We start from the raw sequence: 16,042 nt of genomic DNA, 5'->3' as shown, positions 1-16,042 counted from the left end.
TTATCTGTATGTTTAAAAATTTTCATAATACAAATTATTTTTTATCCCCAACTTTTTAAGTCCTAGGGAGTATAATTAATCACCAGGCCCAACTTATTAGTCCCTATCCTCCCCCTGGCCCAAACGACCCCAATCCTACACCTCGAAGAGAAATGATATTTTAGGAGAAAATTCAGTCGGTGTATTTTTGACTCGTGTTGGATAAGCAAAAAAGCGCTGCAAACAGAAATATATGTCAGTTTCGTTTTTTTAAAACCTATGTTTCCCTTTTCAGATTTTAAACCGCATCTACAACAAGTACTGATTTAGCTAAAGCAGTCCATAAATTTGTTGCCGATGACGTACAGCATGTGTTGCTACATTATATCTCTCGTGAAAAACTGAGGACTGCGACATGATTTAAAGATACACTTCTCCTTTAATGATAAAAACTCCTTGACATATTATATAATACTTAATAACAGCCATATTAATCAGGCCTTGCCAAAAGATATTTATAGTCAGATTCTCTCATTTAACATCTCTCCTTCCCTTACCAATCACAGCTTCCCTAGGGAACAGGAGTCTAACTTTAGGGTCTATCGCTTATTTAAACATAAACATAAATAAATAAACATAAATGTTTATTAAAACATAAATGAAAAAGTGCACAAGAATTGCTGAGACAAAATTAAAGGAGTGTGTGAATAGTTCTTGGAAAGAACGCCAAGTGTAGCAGAAAAGATGCTTTTTCACTGCAAGTATCAGAAACTTCTACTCAAAAAGGTTTCAGCAATAAAGGAAATTCTCTGGCATTAAGGGAAATCAAGACATAGGACAGCCTAAGGGGTTTCTCCACCCTTCTCAGAATGTCAACTTGGCCTTCAGGCTGACCCTCAATCGTGAGGCGATGCCAAGGTCCACAAACCACCTCCAAGCACAAAGTCACGACAAAGAGTGGATGCTTCTATCCCTGTAACTCCTTAGGAGCCAGGACATCTTTCTCAAAGCCCCACAGCTAAATACCCCTCGTCACTCTTACTGGCTCCGGCTGGCTCTGGCAATAGCTAGAAAGAGGTGCTACGGTGACCCGCACCCATCATCTGGGATGGAGTAGAAGCTAGGGAGTCAAACACATTGCTAGTATGTCATCTTAGTGTCAGTAATTAGACTACAGAGGAGTGTCACTAGATACTAACAGATACGTAACAAGAATCACAATACTCTAGGGGCACTTGGTTGGCTCAGTAGGTTGAGAGTCCGACTCTTGGTTTCAGCTCAGGTCATGATCTCAGGGTCATGAGATCGAGCCCCGCGTTGGGCTCTGCGCTCAGTGGGGAATCTGTTTAAAGATTCTCTCCCTCTGACCCTCCCCCCACTCACATGCTCGCTTGCTCTTTCTCTCTCAAATCAATCTTTAAAATTAAAAAAGAGAGAGAGAGAGAGAGAGAATCACAATACTCTAAAATGAAGGATATGGGCACCCAGGCTTGTTTTATTAGAGAGAGAGAGAGAGAGAATGAATCCCCTTCAGAAGCTATTCGTCAAATCAAAAGAACTGACAGGAGCAGCTTGACCCGCAGATTTCCTTAAACTCTGAGGCATATTTGTTAGTTAATTCAACCAGCCAGGCCTTAATGAGAAGGAAGCCCATACAAAGGGCATAGTGAGGAGACCTCCAGTCACCTGGGGAACCGTGGAAGAGAGCATAGTGCATGCCGCAGGGTCACCCCCCCACCCCGTCCCACCCCGAGAGGTGAGGTGGTCAGGTGGTTGTCCACCATCGGCTCTCGGTTCTTGGTTGAGGGATCCCTGGGCAGAGGGGAGTGGCTTTCAGCCCAGCGCTGGAGCACGAAAAGCTCTCAGGTTCACGTGTGGAAGACCTAAGCAGAGATACACAGGAATGACCAGCAATGAAGGAAAAAATCAGCTACGGTGTTTTCTCAAGTAATTGGGAAAAATCTAAAACTGATGTCATTTACAAAGACCTATGCGGCTAGCTAGGTCTTCAGTCCAGAACTCAGCGTGAGTAGCCCAGATCCTAAGTCACCTACTGCCAACCAGCAGTCTCCTGCAGAAAGAGCACTAGCTTTTTGCAAACAACCCCATCTCTTAGCTCAGCAAGGGCCATTCTGCTGTTCCCCTGGAAACTCGACTAGACTGTCCTAGTCCAGGTGCCTCAATGGCTATGTGACCAGTTCTTCTGCTCCTATATTGCACTGGGCCCTGGGAATTTGAGGGTTTGCTTCTTCTCCAGGAAAGAGGACTCAGAGACCCTCTGTCCTTAGATCCAGAACCATGTATTGGCTTTATTACATGGTCTTTTTCCCTGTCCATCCCCTAAACCCGGTAGGGATGGGGAAGCAAAGACGAGACCCTTCTTAGGGACCCACCAGCATATAAGCTCTTTCTACATTCCCTCTAACTCCCCAGTGAGCCCATAGAATGTGTATCTAGAAAAGGAAGAAGTTTCTCTTATGTTACTTTTTCTCGAATCTCTTTTCTATATTGGACTAGGTAGGACTTTTGGAACTCAATAGCCAAAAACTGAGTCCTTTTTTCTGTTCTTTCATCCCTTCCAAGGCAGAGTAATTAGGAACAGCAGGGAAAACACACATTAGTAAATCTACAAAAATGTTACAGCATTGTCATAGGATGAATTGTGCCCTCCAAAATTCCATGTTGAAGTCCTAACCCCTCTTCCCCCAAAATGGGACTGTATTTGGAGATGGGTTCTTTAAAGAGGTAATCAACATAAAATGAGGACATTGGAGTGGGCCCTAATCCAAAGTGACCAGTGTTCTTATAAGAAGAGAACATGTGGGGCGCCTGGGAGGCTCAGTCGGTTAAGCGTCTACCTTCGGCTCAGGTCATGATCCCAGAGTCCTGGGATCAAGCCCCTCATGGGGCTCCCTGCTCAGTGGGGGAGTCTGCTTCTCCCTCTCCCTCTGCCCTTGCTTGTATGCTCTCTCTCTCCCTCACTCTCTCTCTCTCTAATAAATGAATCAAAAAAAAAAAAAAAGAGGAAATGTGGACACACACACAGAGGAAACACCACGGAAAGACACAGGGAAAAGACGGCCTGGAAACAGGCCTAGAAGAGATCCTTCCCTCATGGCCCTAGAAGAAACCAACCCTGCCAGAGCCTGGATCTTGAACTGCCAGCCCCCAGAACTAGGAGGAAATCAAGGTCTGTTGTTTAAGCCACTCAGTCACCCTGCCTTCACACAGTTTGTGTCTGATACACAGAAAGCCCAAGACAGAGTCCTCAAGTCTCTGCAGTCTTGGAAGAGAAGATCCCTAAGATATTTCACAGACAGTATAATGAGATCCTGAAGCAAACCAGAGTCCATGAGAGGAATCCTACAGTGAAGAAAATCACAGAAGAATACAAAGAATACAACTCAAAGAATAGCGTTGATGGACATAAGGGAAGGACAAGATAGTCTTTGGATTCGGTCACAGGAAGGGGACAGTGGTACACAGAGGCTGAGAAGGTTAGTTAGATGACCTGGTAGAGAGGGAAAATGAGAAGAGCTATGAAAACAGCAGAAAGAATCAAGAGCTTATTCAAGGGCTGGTATGGAAATTACAAAATCTATAGAGATTTTAGCTTTAAGATCACAACAGCAAATCAGAGAAGAGCAAGACAGTAGAAAATGTAACTGTGAGAAAAATAGTTCTGGGCTCCTGGGGAAGAAAAGCCCCCAGTACCCCCCAAGCCTCCCTCCCCATCACTCTGCACCAACACCCACCTCCCACGCCCACAGAGGATGAATGGGGCTGCATAGGAAAGGCCTGAGAAGACATTCATCAGTGTTTGGTCATGAACTCCTGGCAAAAGGGTCAAACCACTGGCTATGGGATCTCTTTGGTCTATCTTGTGCTCTGAAATTAGGTAAAACGAAGACCAGGGTCTTTCCACAAGGGCCAGCCACCCTCAGCTCTCGGGGAGCCTTTCCAGCCACTGGTCCCAGCAGAACCTGGAGGAAGAAGGAGCTCTGTCTGAGCTCATGCTCACAGACAAAGGCTCTATTGACAGGACACTTCCTCTGGAACTCTTGCCGGCCCTCCCCTCCCATCCCCATCCTTCCTTCTCAAGGCCAGAACAGTAAGAGCCTTGCCATATCATCTCTTTTTCTTTTTTTTAATTAAAGATCTTATTTATTTATTTGACAGAGAGAGAAAGAGCACACAAGCAGGGGGAGCAGCAGGCAGAGGGAGAGGGAGAAGCAGACTCCCCACTGAGCAGGGAGCCTGACATGGGACTCGAGCCCAGGACCCTGGGATCATGACCAGGGCTGAAGACAGATGCTTAAACAACTAAGCCTCTCAGGCGCCCCTCTCTTTTTTTCCGAAGTGTGCTGTTCTCCCACGGAGACAGCACGGGGGGCAGGTCCCACCCAGGCATGCATGGCCTCCCTCACGCAGCGGCAGTGAGGCCGAGACTCAGGTTTGGGCTTTGAAGGGTCTGTGTGAAATGCTGAGCTTAGGTAAAAATGCTTCCAAACAGAGATGGCCCGGGTCCCAAAGTCATTACTGGGATCTTAATCCCTGCGTATGTGTGTGTGTATGTATGTATGTGTGTGTGTGTACACACACGCTCTCATATATATATACATATATGTAATATATGTATGTATATGTACGTGTGTCTGTCTGCCTGCCTATCTATCCATATGTGGTCCCTCTGTGTGTGTGTGTGTGTGTGTGTGTGTGTATACTCATATATATACACATATGCATGTATCTGTGGTCTATCTATCTGTCTATATCTGCATCTGTGGTCCTACAAAAGGGATGGGACATCCTGGGATTCAGGTATAAACAGGCCCTTAGCTAAAAACAATCACAGCAGCATCTTCATGTCACCTACTATGTTTGCAGCAACCTAGTATGTCTTTATCATGCATAGAGATTTATCATCAAGAAATGACGGAAAATAGGTCAAAGACCAAAATGAAATTAAAAAGTTAATGTAAAAAGGGTAGAATTCACAGCATAGCACAGACCAGTAGCTAAGCTGCCCATACTTTTTATGATGCACATGAACAACCCCAGCAACCCGAGGGCCCCAAAATAAAACATGTTTATAAACACAACAGACACCATTCATAACCTAGGCATCCCTGTCATCCTTCCTTGGGAAAGAAAAGATCCCACTGATCCTCCCATTATTACCCACGCACCTACTCAGTGCCTGACAACGTGCTACACGCTAAGGCTCTCTGTCAAGCACAGTGACTTTTCTTACAAGAAACAGCCGAACGGGAACAGACTGCCCCCCACAACTGTAACTAACAGTCCAGGGACGGCCCTGCTTCAGCAAGGTCCCTCCAGCCTCCCCCTGCTGACCACGACGGGCCCTCCTCCCTGCTCTTCAGTGTGTCCGCTCCGGCCCAAGCCCGTGGCAAGACAGCCTCCAGACCGTACAATCATCCGTCCTAATGACAGTAAGGAAATTCCTTTCCCAAAAAGCCCTGAGCAAATTCTGACTCGGTTACACTGGCCAGTGCCCACTGCTCATCCTGGGCCCATGGAATGTGAGTAAAGGACTGTCCTCCGCCTAGTCAGGCCTGGCACTGGTATGACCAGCCTCCTCTGAGACACGTGGCCTATGTGGAACAGGACAGGAATAGTTGAATGAAAACAGAAATAAGAAAATCTGAGAATTAAGCACTGCTGTGCCAAGAACATTTTACATATGTGTATGTGCACACACATACGTATACAGACACGTCTATGTATAAATATGAATGTACTGCTACTTTATACGTAAATGTGCTATTTTCATGTGCTTATATAAATGTAAAAACCTAACTTTAAGACTTTTGATTTAAGGGGCGCCTGGGTGGCGCAGTCGTTAAGGCGTCTGCCTTCGGCTCAGGGCGTGATCCCGGCGTTCCGGGATCGAGTCCCACATCGGGCTCCTCCGCTGGGAGCCTGCTTCTTCCTCTCTCACTCGCTTGCTGTGTTCCCTCTCTCGCTGGCTGTCTCTCTGTCACATAAATAAATAAAATCTTTAAAAAAAAAAAAAAAGACTTTTGATTTAAGGGACACTTGGGTGGCCAGTTGGTTAAGTGTCTGACTCTTGATCTCAGCTCAGGTCTTGATCTCAGGGTCATGAGTTCAAGCCCCGTGTAGGGTTCCACACTGCACATGGAGCCTACTTAAAAAAAAAAGACTTTTGATTTAAGACATGTGATCAATGAAAACAAGAGACATATATAAAAGGATAAATAAAAACTCTATGTACATGCTTACATAACACATCTGTGATCAAAGCAATAATGTCATGTGGGAGTTTGTAGAAACTACTGGGTAAAATGGTCAAGGGAAGACCACATAGAAAGAGAGAAAGTGAAGCAAAGAGAAATCAGGAAAAAAAGGGAAATCTGTAATTCAACAGAAATGAGGAGGCTCACAGTAGAACTTCCTTATATTAACTATACCTTATATACCCCTGAAATGTTTTTGTAGGGGCGCCAGGCTGGCTCAGCCCACAGAGCATGTGACTCCTGATCTCAGGGTCATGAGTTCAAGCACAACGTTGGGCATGGAGCCAACTCAAAAAAAAAAAAAAAAAAAAAAAAAAAAAAAGAATGTCCTGAAATGTTATCCTAAATGTATGAGTAATAAAGGGAATCTGAAACATGATCCTGGACTATCACTCATAACAGAAGCCAATCAAATATCCACTGTGTAAAATCCAAGGCAAAAAAACAAGCATTATTAATAATATATCTGATCATAAAAACTAGACCTAATTTCTAAGCAAAACACAATATTTACATTCAAAGACATCTGAATAAAATATCGAAGTTTATCCAGAAGTTTCCCTCCTTGATGTGTTCAAATTCTACTTGACTATTTTATAAAGGCCCACACTTCATAACCGAACTTCGAAACAGCATCTATGCTCCAAAAGCCGGTCACCAGCAAACCCTGATCCCCAGCCTGCTTTGCAAATAACATCACCTCCACATCAATTCATTTATTTATTGTCGATTGTGACAGAGACCATATGGCCTACAAAGCCCAAATTATTTATTATCTGGCCCTTTACAGAAAGTTTGCCAACATCTAATTAACTAATTGTTTCCTGAAATTAAATTCTTGGAAGTTTTTCATAATAAAATGTTGGGAAAACTCATTTTTATTTTGAAAAGTCGGGAGTTTGGTAACAGACTTACAATAAAAATGCAGCTAAGTATTATCTTTCACTCTAAAGCTCATAATAAACAAAAAAAATGCAGTAAGTAAAATAACAATAAGATATAATAAAAAATACTCACAATCTTTCAAGGAGACTTAACCCAGAAAATGAGCCATTCTTCAGCTCGGATATTTTATTGTTACTCAGAATCCTAAAAACGACAGGATAAAAAAAGAAAGGTAAGTTGCAGAATATTTGTACACCATCAATATTAAAATAATTTAGGTCCTTAATTTCTAAACCTATGAGGAATTCTAAGAAGTCACTTATTAGCCAAACAGTTTTTGAGACACCTGACAAAAACAGGGCCTTCTTTCTCTTTCTTTGAGAAGCCACCTAAAATAGCTCGCTCACTCATCTTGTCACCTCTTAAATTGTTCCTATCACATCCGACTAAAAATTTTAAGGTAAAAAAGGAGAGAAGTGAACAGAAAATAGCTCTTGTGTTCAATATAAGAAGAATGCCACATACATTTATATAATTAGTCAACTTATATAAGTCGAATACTTATTTAGAAACTTAATGGGAAAATGTGTAACATGTTCTCTAAAATACTGATCCTACAAAGAAATAAAACATCCTCTCGATAAGTCAATGCTGAATATTATTTGTAACTCAACAGTATACGAATCTACTGTCTTGTATGTGTGAAAATAAGCTTTTGCACACCCTCACATACAGACGGCACAAGCAGCTGTGTCACAGAACTCTACCTCATGCATCAGGACAACTTTCTTAAAGATACGACGTGACAATAAGAATTTATTGAAAGAAGTCCTAGTGGAGCCACCCCCATGATAGGACTTCCCTGAGAAGACACTCTGTGTACACGATCTTGCTCCCGTTCTAGGCACTGTAGCCACATACCTTCTGCAGCTAAAGTACCAACAAAGATTTTCCATAAAGAAAGTGAAAATGCTAAAGCCACCTGATTTGGAGGAGGGAGGACATCGAGATAAGAAAATGAGAAAACCAAGGCAGAGAAGAATTAATTAGGTTAACAGCCCAAGGTTACAGCAGCAAATGCTAGAACCAAAGCACGAACCCAGAAAATCTCTACCCCAAACCTCACGTTCAACATACGTCAACGTAGGTCCAGAGACACACTCCTGGCCACGTGGGCAGAAAGTTCTCCATCACACACCATGGTGCCCTTCAGGGGCGCCCTTCACACGGGGTACAAAGTTGCACGGTGCCCCCCTCCCCTCCAAACGGTGCAACACAGCAATCCTATGTACATACAAATAACAGAGTGCCCCTGGGTCCGAAGAGTTCAGGCATTCATTTTTATTTTATCTACTTTTATTATTCTAAAAGAAGAACCTCTAATTATTTATCTTCAAACAAAAATAGCCATTTGGCACCTGATTTTCTTTTGATATTAAGTGGAGTTAAAAAACAAAATCCCTATTCATGCAGATCCACGTTTCAGAACTTTTTTGTGGGATGATTATTAGGAGCTTCTCGAGTCAAGGATACCCGTGTTTGAAGCTCAGCTCTCTTGCTTTCAAGTTCCATTGATCTTGGCCAGTCACTCCACCTCTGTAAGAGTTCCCTCATTCATAAAACAGGAAGAATAATATCTACCTCATAAACACTAGAGAAAAATTAGGAAATGCATGACACACTCAATGAGTAGCCATCAAATTTCAGATTCTGTGTCCTTGGTTCTAAGACACACATCCTCCCTCATTTTAATGTTTCCTGCAATCCAAGTATATGACCGTGTAATATCTTGCCTCTCCCCCAAGCTGTTGCTAAAGCAAGGGCAGGGCGTCATCAACCATTGGGACCAAGAAAACGTGGTGTTCGAAAACACTGCAATTAAAATACAATACCATTTTCTCTAATCAAAATTGCAAAGGTTTTTTCAAGTGAGGTGGTCGGCTCGGGCAAAAGCAAACTCAGCCTCGCTCACGGCCACCAAGGTCACGGAAATATGCTTTCTCTAGCAGCCCCATGGTGCCTCCTTGAGAGCCTCCCACCTTGCTGCCCAAAACATCACTCCTGAACAACTCACCAAAGCTGACAAGGAGAGCCCGTGACCTTATTTCAGCATTATGTAAGAGGAAGAGTAAAGCAGTGGTACATTCAGACAAAACTTCATGCATCCACTAAAAACGGATTCTTCCAGAGGAAACTTGATAAAAAGGAAAATGCTTGCACTCAGTTCAGAAGGAAACAAAATTGGTATCCCTGATTGAAAAGAATCTATGCAGAGATCAAACAAAGAAAAAAAAAAAAAAACCCAACCAAAAAAGACTAGGAAAAAACACACCCTATTAGATCAATACCTTAGTGATGAGGCACTTCTATTAGTTTCTCTCTTACTCTCTATAATCTTGTAGTATCTTCTGAAATATCAAGCAGACAACTCTCACTAAATATTTTTTTCTCCTGATGATAAACATGAGACTCTTCATAACTAGGGAGAGTTTAAAATGGAGATAATTTTGCATATAATTCTATCTTAGAAATAAACACTGAAGGAATACTTTAAGCTCTGAGATTAAAGACTCAGGTTTATTTATTCATATTTAAGAAATATTTATGCAGCGACAGTTTGCAACTTAACAGGCACTATGCGTAGACACTAAAAGAAGAGGACCGAACAATGGAGTGGAGATCCAGAGCCCAGGGTTTTAACGGAGACCCCCCACCCCCACCCCAGCGAGATAGCATTTAGGTCACCTCTCTAGTTCGACTTCAATTTCATCACCTTTAAGATGGAAAAAAATCAGACCAGAATGACCACCAAGATCCCTTCTAGCTTCTTTCACTTTTCTGTAGCCACGTTTTCATGAGCAAAGCCGCCGAACTTGACGGTGACTGAGAATTTAAAACCGATAAACCGAGAACTAGAGAAACAAAGGAAAACGACGCGGTCTAACAGGTAACAGGCTCCGTGGCTTGAGCACCCTGTGTCTGGGTGAAGAATGATCCCCAAATATGGAAGGAGCTTATGAAAAACTGTCAGGGCGCTGGCTGAATTACATCAGCACTACTGCAGAAAAGGACTGTCATTTGCTCAGCCATAAAGGCTTTAGTACAATAAATGATAGATTTTATTGAGAAGAGTAAAAAGGAAGACATTTCATCACACTTAAAAAGTTATAACTGTAACCTTAAAAATACAGTTTACAACCTCATGTTAATATATTCAGTCTATCCATTACTCGGTGTGTTTAAGGATTTTGTGCAAGAAAACAGGATCGGTATGAATAAATCTCCTCTGCAGACAGTTTTTATACTCAATTTTGAGACTGGGGACGGTGGAGTGAGCAAATGCATAATCTCATGTATCATTATAAACCTAAAACCCATTCTAATCAATATTTTTGCTGACATCTTTGAAATTTCAAACTTTCCAGGCGGTAGCTAAATGAAAAGTATAAAACTTGACCAAAGTTATAAAGCTTATGTATACCCATTTCTGTTCTATACTAACGATGTTATACTACCACCTGATCTATAGACAATGCTTAGGAACAGATTCTGGGCTCCTGCCTCTTGAATTGAAACACTGTAAGAAGACTGTGATGTCCACTGTTACATTTAACACAGTAGCAAGTTAGTTCAATATATCAATTAGGCTGAAACATGAAAAAAGGAGTAAGACCTAATGTAGACATGTTTTTAAAAAAAAAATCAAGTTTATGGAGAAGAAAAAAATAAAAATTAAGTATTACAAGTTCTTGGTCGCTTGCTCTTGCAAGTTCCAGAATGGAATGCTATATGCAGAGCTCCCACACTCTGTATGGCAGAAGGCACAGAATAATTTTCCTTTTGAGAGGAACTGAAAATATATTTCAGGGTCTTTAAATATTCAGATCAAACGTCAGGAATATAATTCTTGAAGTCGACCCCTGGAGGGGAAAATCAGAAAAACAAATCAAATTGAGCTCTTACAGTGGGTGGAAGAGTGGCCCTCCAAAGGATAGGCCCACCCAGGACCCATGGCTATGACCTTAACAAGAAAAGGATGTTTGCAGATGTAATGAAGTTGAAAGTTTCGAGATGAGATCATCCTCAACGAGTGTGGGCCCTAAATTCAACAACAAGTATCCTTAGAAATGAAAGGAGGAAGACTAAGAGAATGTCATATTTAAAACAAGGGCAGTCTCATACAGACCAAAAAAAAAAAAAAAAAAAGAGAGAGAGAGAGAAAATGAAAGGCAGACAGATTTAGAAGCCACAATAAAGATTTTCTAGAACTAAGAAAATAAACATTTTTAAAAGTTTGATATTTTTAAAATCATAAGCAATGTTAAAAGATAAACAACAAATACTTATGACTACTACCAAAAACAAAGGCCTCATTTCCCAAATATATAAAGAGCTCTTAAAAAAAAAATCCCCAACAGAAAAACTAGCAAAGGCCATAAAAAGACAGTTCAGTGACAGTAAATACAAATGGATCATAATCATATGAAGGGATATACAACCACAATCATGAGAGAAATGTAAATTAAAACTAAAACAAGATACCATAATTCACTTAAGGAGTGCAAGAAAATGTGATAACACACTTTGTATTCAGAGGGAAACAACCACTCGTATCTTGCTATCAATCAGTACAATCATTACGGAAGGCGAAAGTACAAACGCATTTACAACATTTGATCCATTAATTCCCCTTCTGGAAATTTATCCTAAAGACAAATTTGCAGTTGTGCAATATACATGTTATATACTAAATTATGCAATTATATATTTATACAACAAAATTATTGATTGCACTATGATTTGTAAAAATTAACGACTGGGTATTTAGGTTGATTCCAGGAATACAGGATTGGTCCTGATGGAATACAGGACCCACAAAATGGGATATCATGCAGATGAGGGGCTGCAGAATGGAAGAGAGATGCTTTTCAGGTATTCACACAGAAAGATCAAAGACATACTAAGGACTGAAGGTATGTATTTACGTATTACAAATTCTCCATCCCTTGACATCTCCGATTTGCTCAAGCAATACAAACTGTAGTACCACAAACTGATTCTGTATTAGATTTATTATGTAGAGTAATACTTGTTATTGCTACATCTTTATCAAATACAAGAAGAACAGATAATGTGGCTACGCTAAGCTTTTGAGTCACTAACTTCAATAGGCACATGTTCTAAGAATTTAGGACCACCTGTGAGAAGCTAAAATCAGATATGCTAACTCCTCTAAAGTCAATTTTAGTGCTTTGCTTCATTTATTCCACTAATGAAAACTGCTTACTCCCACGAAGTTTGTCGAAGTTCTAGTCCAGGGGGTGGCCAAATCCAACCCGCCACCTGTTTGGACAGCCTGTGGGCTTCTAAGAATGGTTTTTATATTTTTAATGGTTGGGGGGAAAAAAATCAAAAGAACGGTATTTTATGATACATGAAAGTTCTATGAAATATAAATTTCAATGTTTTTAAAATTTTATTGGAACACGACCATGCCCATTTGTTCACATACTGTCAGTGGCAGCTTTCCTGCGATGACGGCAGAGTTGAGTAGTGTCAACAGAGACTTTCGTGGCCAGGAAAAGCCTAAAATATTTACTATCTGGCCCTTTACAGAAAAAGAAAAAGTCTGTCAAGCCCAGTTTTAGCACACTCTGTCCCAGTTTGTTCTTTGGTTTCAGGCGAATGAAAATCAAGTGCTCTTTTCTAAATTAATTCTCGCTAGCAAGTAAGAGTAAGTATCTACTGGATGGCAAAACTCCTCATCAATCTGAGTAACCTTTATATTAAAACCGCATTTAATTCAGTTCGCCATCGGCGATATACACATTGAGTCTGAAGTATTATGTTTGTTTGTCAATGTGTCCCCCGAACTTGATGCCTCCGTCCAGTCAGTTCTGCAGAGAAAATTCTGGGTGGTAGGCTTTAGTGCCAGTGTGTCAAAAATGATTCGTGCTCACCTCTGCTGCATCACCTTGTTTTAACGAGGAGTCTACATTTTGTGAAATCACTGTTCAGGGACTTGTGTATTTGCCGGGTCTCCCAGGACTGGGTGAAACCTGCCTCGGGAGCTTTTCGAAAGGGACCATCTCTGCATCCCCACAGAAGTGGACCTAACAGTGAACACGTGAGTCCATCATGCAGCCCCTCTTTATATGCGTGTACTCAGTTACTCTTCATAAACACCCTACGATGTCAGTATTATTTTCTCTAAAGCCACAATTTGCTGGACGCCTGGGTGGCTCAGTCGGTTAAGCGTCTGCCTTGGGCTCAGGTCCTGATCCTGGGGTCCTGCGATGGGGTTCTGCAATGGAGTCCCATGTTGGACTCCCTGCTCAGTGGGGAGCCAGCTTCTCCCTCTGCCCCTCCCCCTGCTCGTGTGTGCTTGCTCTCTAATAAATAAATAAAATATTTAAAAATAAATAAATAAATGAAATAAAACTTAAGAGTTCGGTAGCTTGTCCAGGTTCAGATTCAAACCAAGTGGCAGAGTTAAGATTCGAACAACTCCCGGTACATAATAAGAGACTCTCATGGCTATGGAGGTGCGCTTCTCAGATCCTCCTTCAAGAGGGACCCTGCACGGGAGGGCAGTTGGCAGCAAGCCTCGACCAGCAGCTGTCCAGGCGATCTGCCTCAGTTTCCAAGCAGAGTCCATCCACCCTGTAGGCAATGCCGGCCAAGGACTCAGCACAGCGGGGATGACAGGGCTCTCCACTCCTGGCCAGCACAGACTGCCCAAGGGGTTATCTCTGCACCAGCGCTGGCCCAGACTTCTGCACAACTGTCCTATCCAACTGTCTTTCCCTTCCCCACTCCCTTCACAGAGGCCAGTCTGTATCCCAGTCTGAAGGCTTCATTTCTTTCACCGTCCAGATGTATTTCCATCAGTACCAATCTTGTACTTCTAACCCCTTCTAAACACTTGGCATGTGCTTCCCAGAAGATCCGACTGGCAAGATGCCCAGAGTATCTGTTCAATAAATGAATAAAATAAAAATATGGCTGGGTTGAAGGTTCTGCATTCAAAGATCCCTCTTAAGGAATTAATAACACAGCATCTACAAAGTACCCGCTTCCAGGGGTATAGATGAGAAGTATAAAGTTCAGTGCTGTTCACGTTACTTCTTCTCTCTGACGCTTATGGAATTTCTTTTTTTGGGGGAGGGGGGTGGGAAATAAAAAATTCTACCAGAACATACCTAGTTCACGTCTCATACTATTGCAATAGAAGTGTCCTAAGCTACTGTTTTCCACATTTTCACCCTTGTAAAATTAGGACCATCTTAAAATTGGTATCAAGAGAAATTTCCAGCTGCTAGGAAGAGGAGTAAGTGAAGAATTTATCAGTAGTTGTCATTGTTGGCACACACACAAACTGTGGTTGAATTTTAAGTCTGGATCCTTAATTACGGCTTAATGTTTACACATTAAGGTTTCACTATGATACAGCACTGAAATAAAAAGTTGTGTAATAGAAGATTGCATATTATATGGCAGTCAGCGTAATTAAAGGCAGTAGAAATGCTAAATCTCTCAGAATTTAACATTTAGGAGAGGTTGGTGGGATTCATTCATGTGTCATGGGGAACGATCACTCACGCAGCTCACAGCTCTCACGAGCTGCCAGCTCATTTATAAGGGAAGCAGTTAAACTTCCAGTGATACATGATTAAATTAAATGGGGGGGGGCCTTTTTAACTTCACTGAGTAAAAAGTGCAAACAAAACCCTATCTTCATCCATATTCACATGATATTACCAAGACTAAAGATGGAAAAAAGTCAAAAACACCTTAATAAAAAGATCAGCGGGTTACAATGTGTGCATTATACTGCCAAATGATTTAAAATACATTTATCACAAACGGAAAGAAAAAGCAACTGATGAAGGGGTAAATGTTATTAACAGCAAAAGCTCCAGGTCAACCTGGGTCATTTCTTGCTTATGCATCTGAAAATCATAAGCAAAACTAACCTAGTTCCCGCAAATGATATGAGGTAACCCTTAACCAATTAGTCTACATTTAAGAAAACTCTTAATATTAGTATCAGTCACTGCAAAGAACACTCACTGCCTTCACACTGCTAGAAGCTACTTTGCAGCTTCATTCCATGTTTGGGTTTGAGTGCTCCTGGTTTGCAAACAATCTTTCGGTGTATACACAGTAAACTTTGATTAATTACTACTTTGGTGATTCACTGGTTTTCTGTTCTTTATAAACTTTGGACACAAGTCATTAGAAGCAGACTTCTAGATCGTTCCCACATTCTCTCTGGCTACTGGGTCCTCTGAAGTGGTCGTGGTTTCCTTGGTCTCACCACGGCCCCCTTCGCAGCTGTGTTCGGCTCAAACCCCTCACTGCTCTTCCAGCAGCCTGAGCTGGTGAGTGGTGGTGTGAGGGCTCAGCAGCGGTCTCAGCTCAGGCCGGCCGGCCACACAGGCACTAGCAAAGGTCACCTGAGGAGTTCAGTGAGATCAGACCCCCATGTGTAGAAACTGAGCTAACAGATTTATGTGGTTGGGGAAAGACGAAATATTTTTGGCCTCCGAATTTAGAAAATAGGTATCTTCCCAGCAGAGATTTACAGAGTCAATGTCTCCTAAGAGAAAGGCGTGGTTTTCTGGGAAGGGGCCAAGGGAAAGAAAGGAACTCTTTGAACTTGACTCCTATCACCAAAACAGTTTTGTTACCCTGAGCAAGTTCTTGGCATATCATGGTGGGGTTTAGAGTAGAAAGAGTACCTCTGAGATCCACCAGCACAGGGCAGATCTCTCATTTATGTCAAGTTTCATTTCACCCTGATGATTTATAGGAATCGCTGGGAGTAGCTTACCAGGCAGTTCTTCCTCCCCATCAGTGTTACTATCTTGAGAATCTGAAGGCTGAGAGCTCCCTCT

At 41.9% G+C, this 16,042-nt stretch overlaps 1 protein-coding gene across 1 annotated transcript in view; it reads right to left on the bottom strand.

Moving 5' to 3' along the window:
- Positions 1-16,042, bottom strand: part of ADGRA3 (adhesion G protein-coupled receptor A3) — a 123,659-nt gene that overhangs the window by 82,025 nt on the left and 25,592 nt on the right. The window contains exon 2 of the mRNA XM_040625212.1: positions 7,275-7,346. Within this exon, the coding sequence (XP_040481146.1) occupies positions 7,275-7,346 (72 nt within the window). The remainder of the gene's footprint in view (positions 1-7,274; positions 7,347-16,042) is intronic.

Source organism: Ursus maritimus, unplaced genomic scaffold, assembly GCF_017311325.1.
Source record: "Ursus maritimus isolate PB19 unplaced genomic scaffold, ASM1731132v1 scaffold_8, whole genome shotgun sequence".
Classification (NCBI taxonomy): Eukaryota; Metazoa; Chordata; class Mammalia; order Carnivora; family Ursidae; genus Ursus; species Ursus maritimus.
The sequence above is the reverse complement of the archived record's forward strand: the minus strand, read 5'-3'. Positions and strand labels throughout refer to the sequence as shown.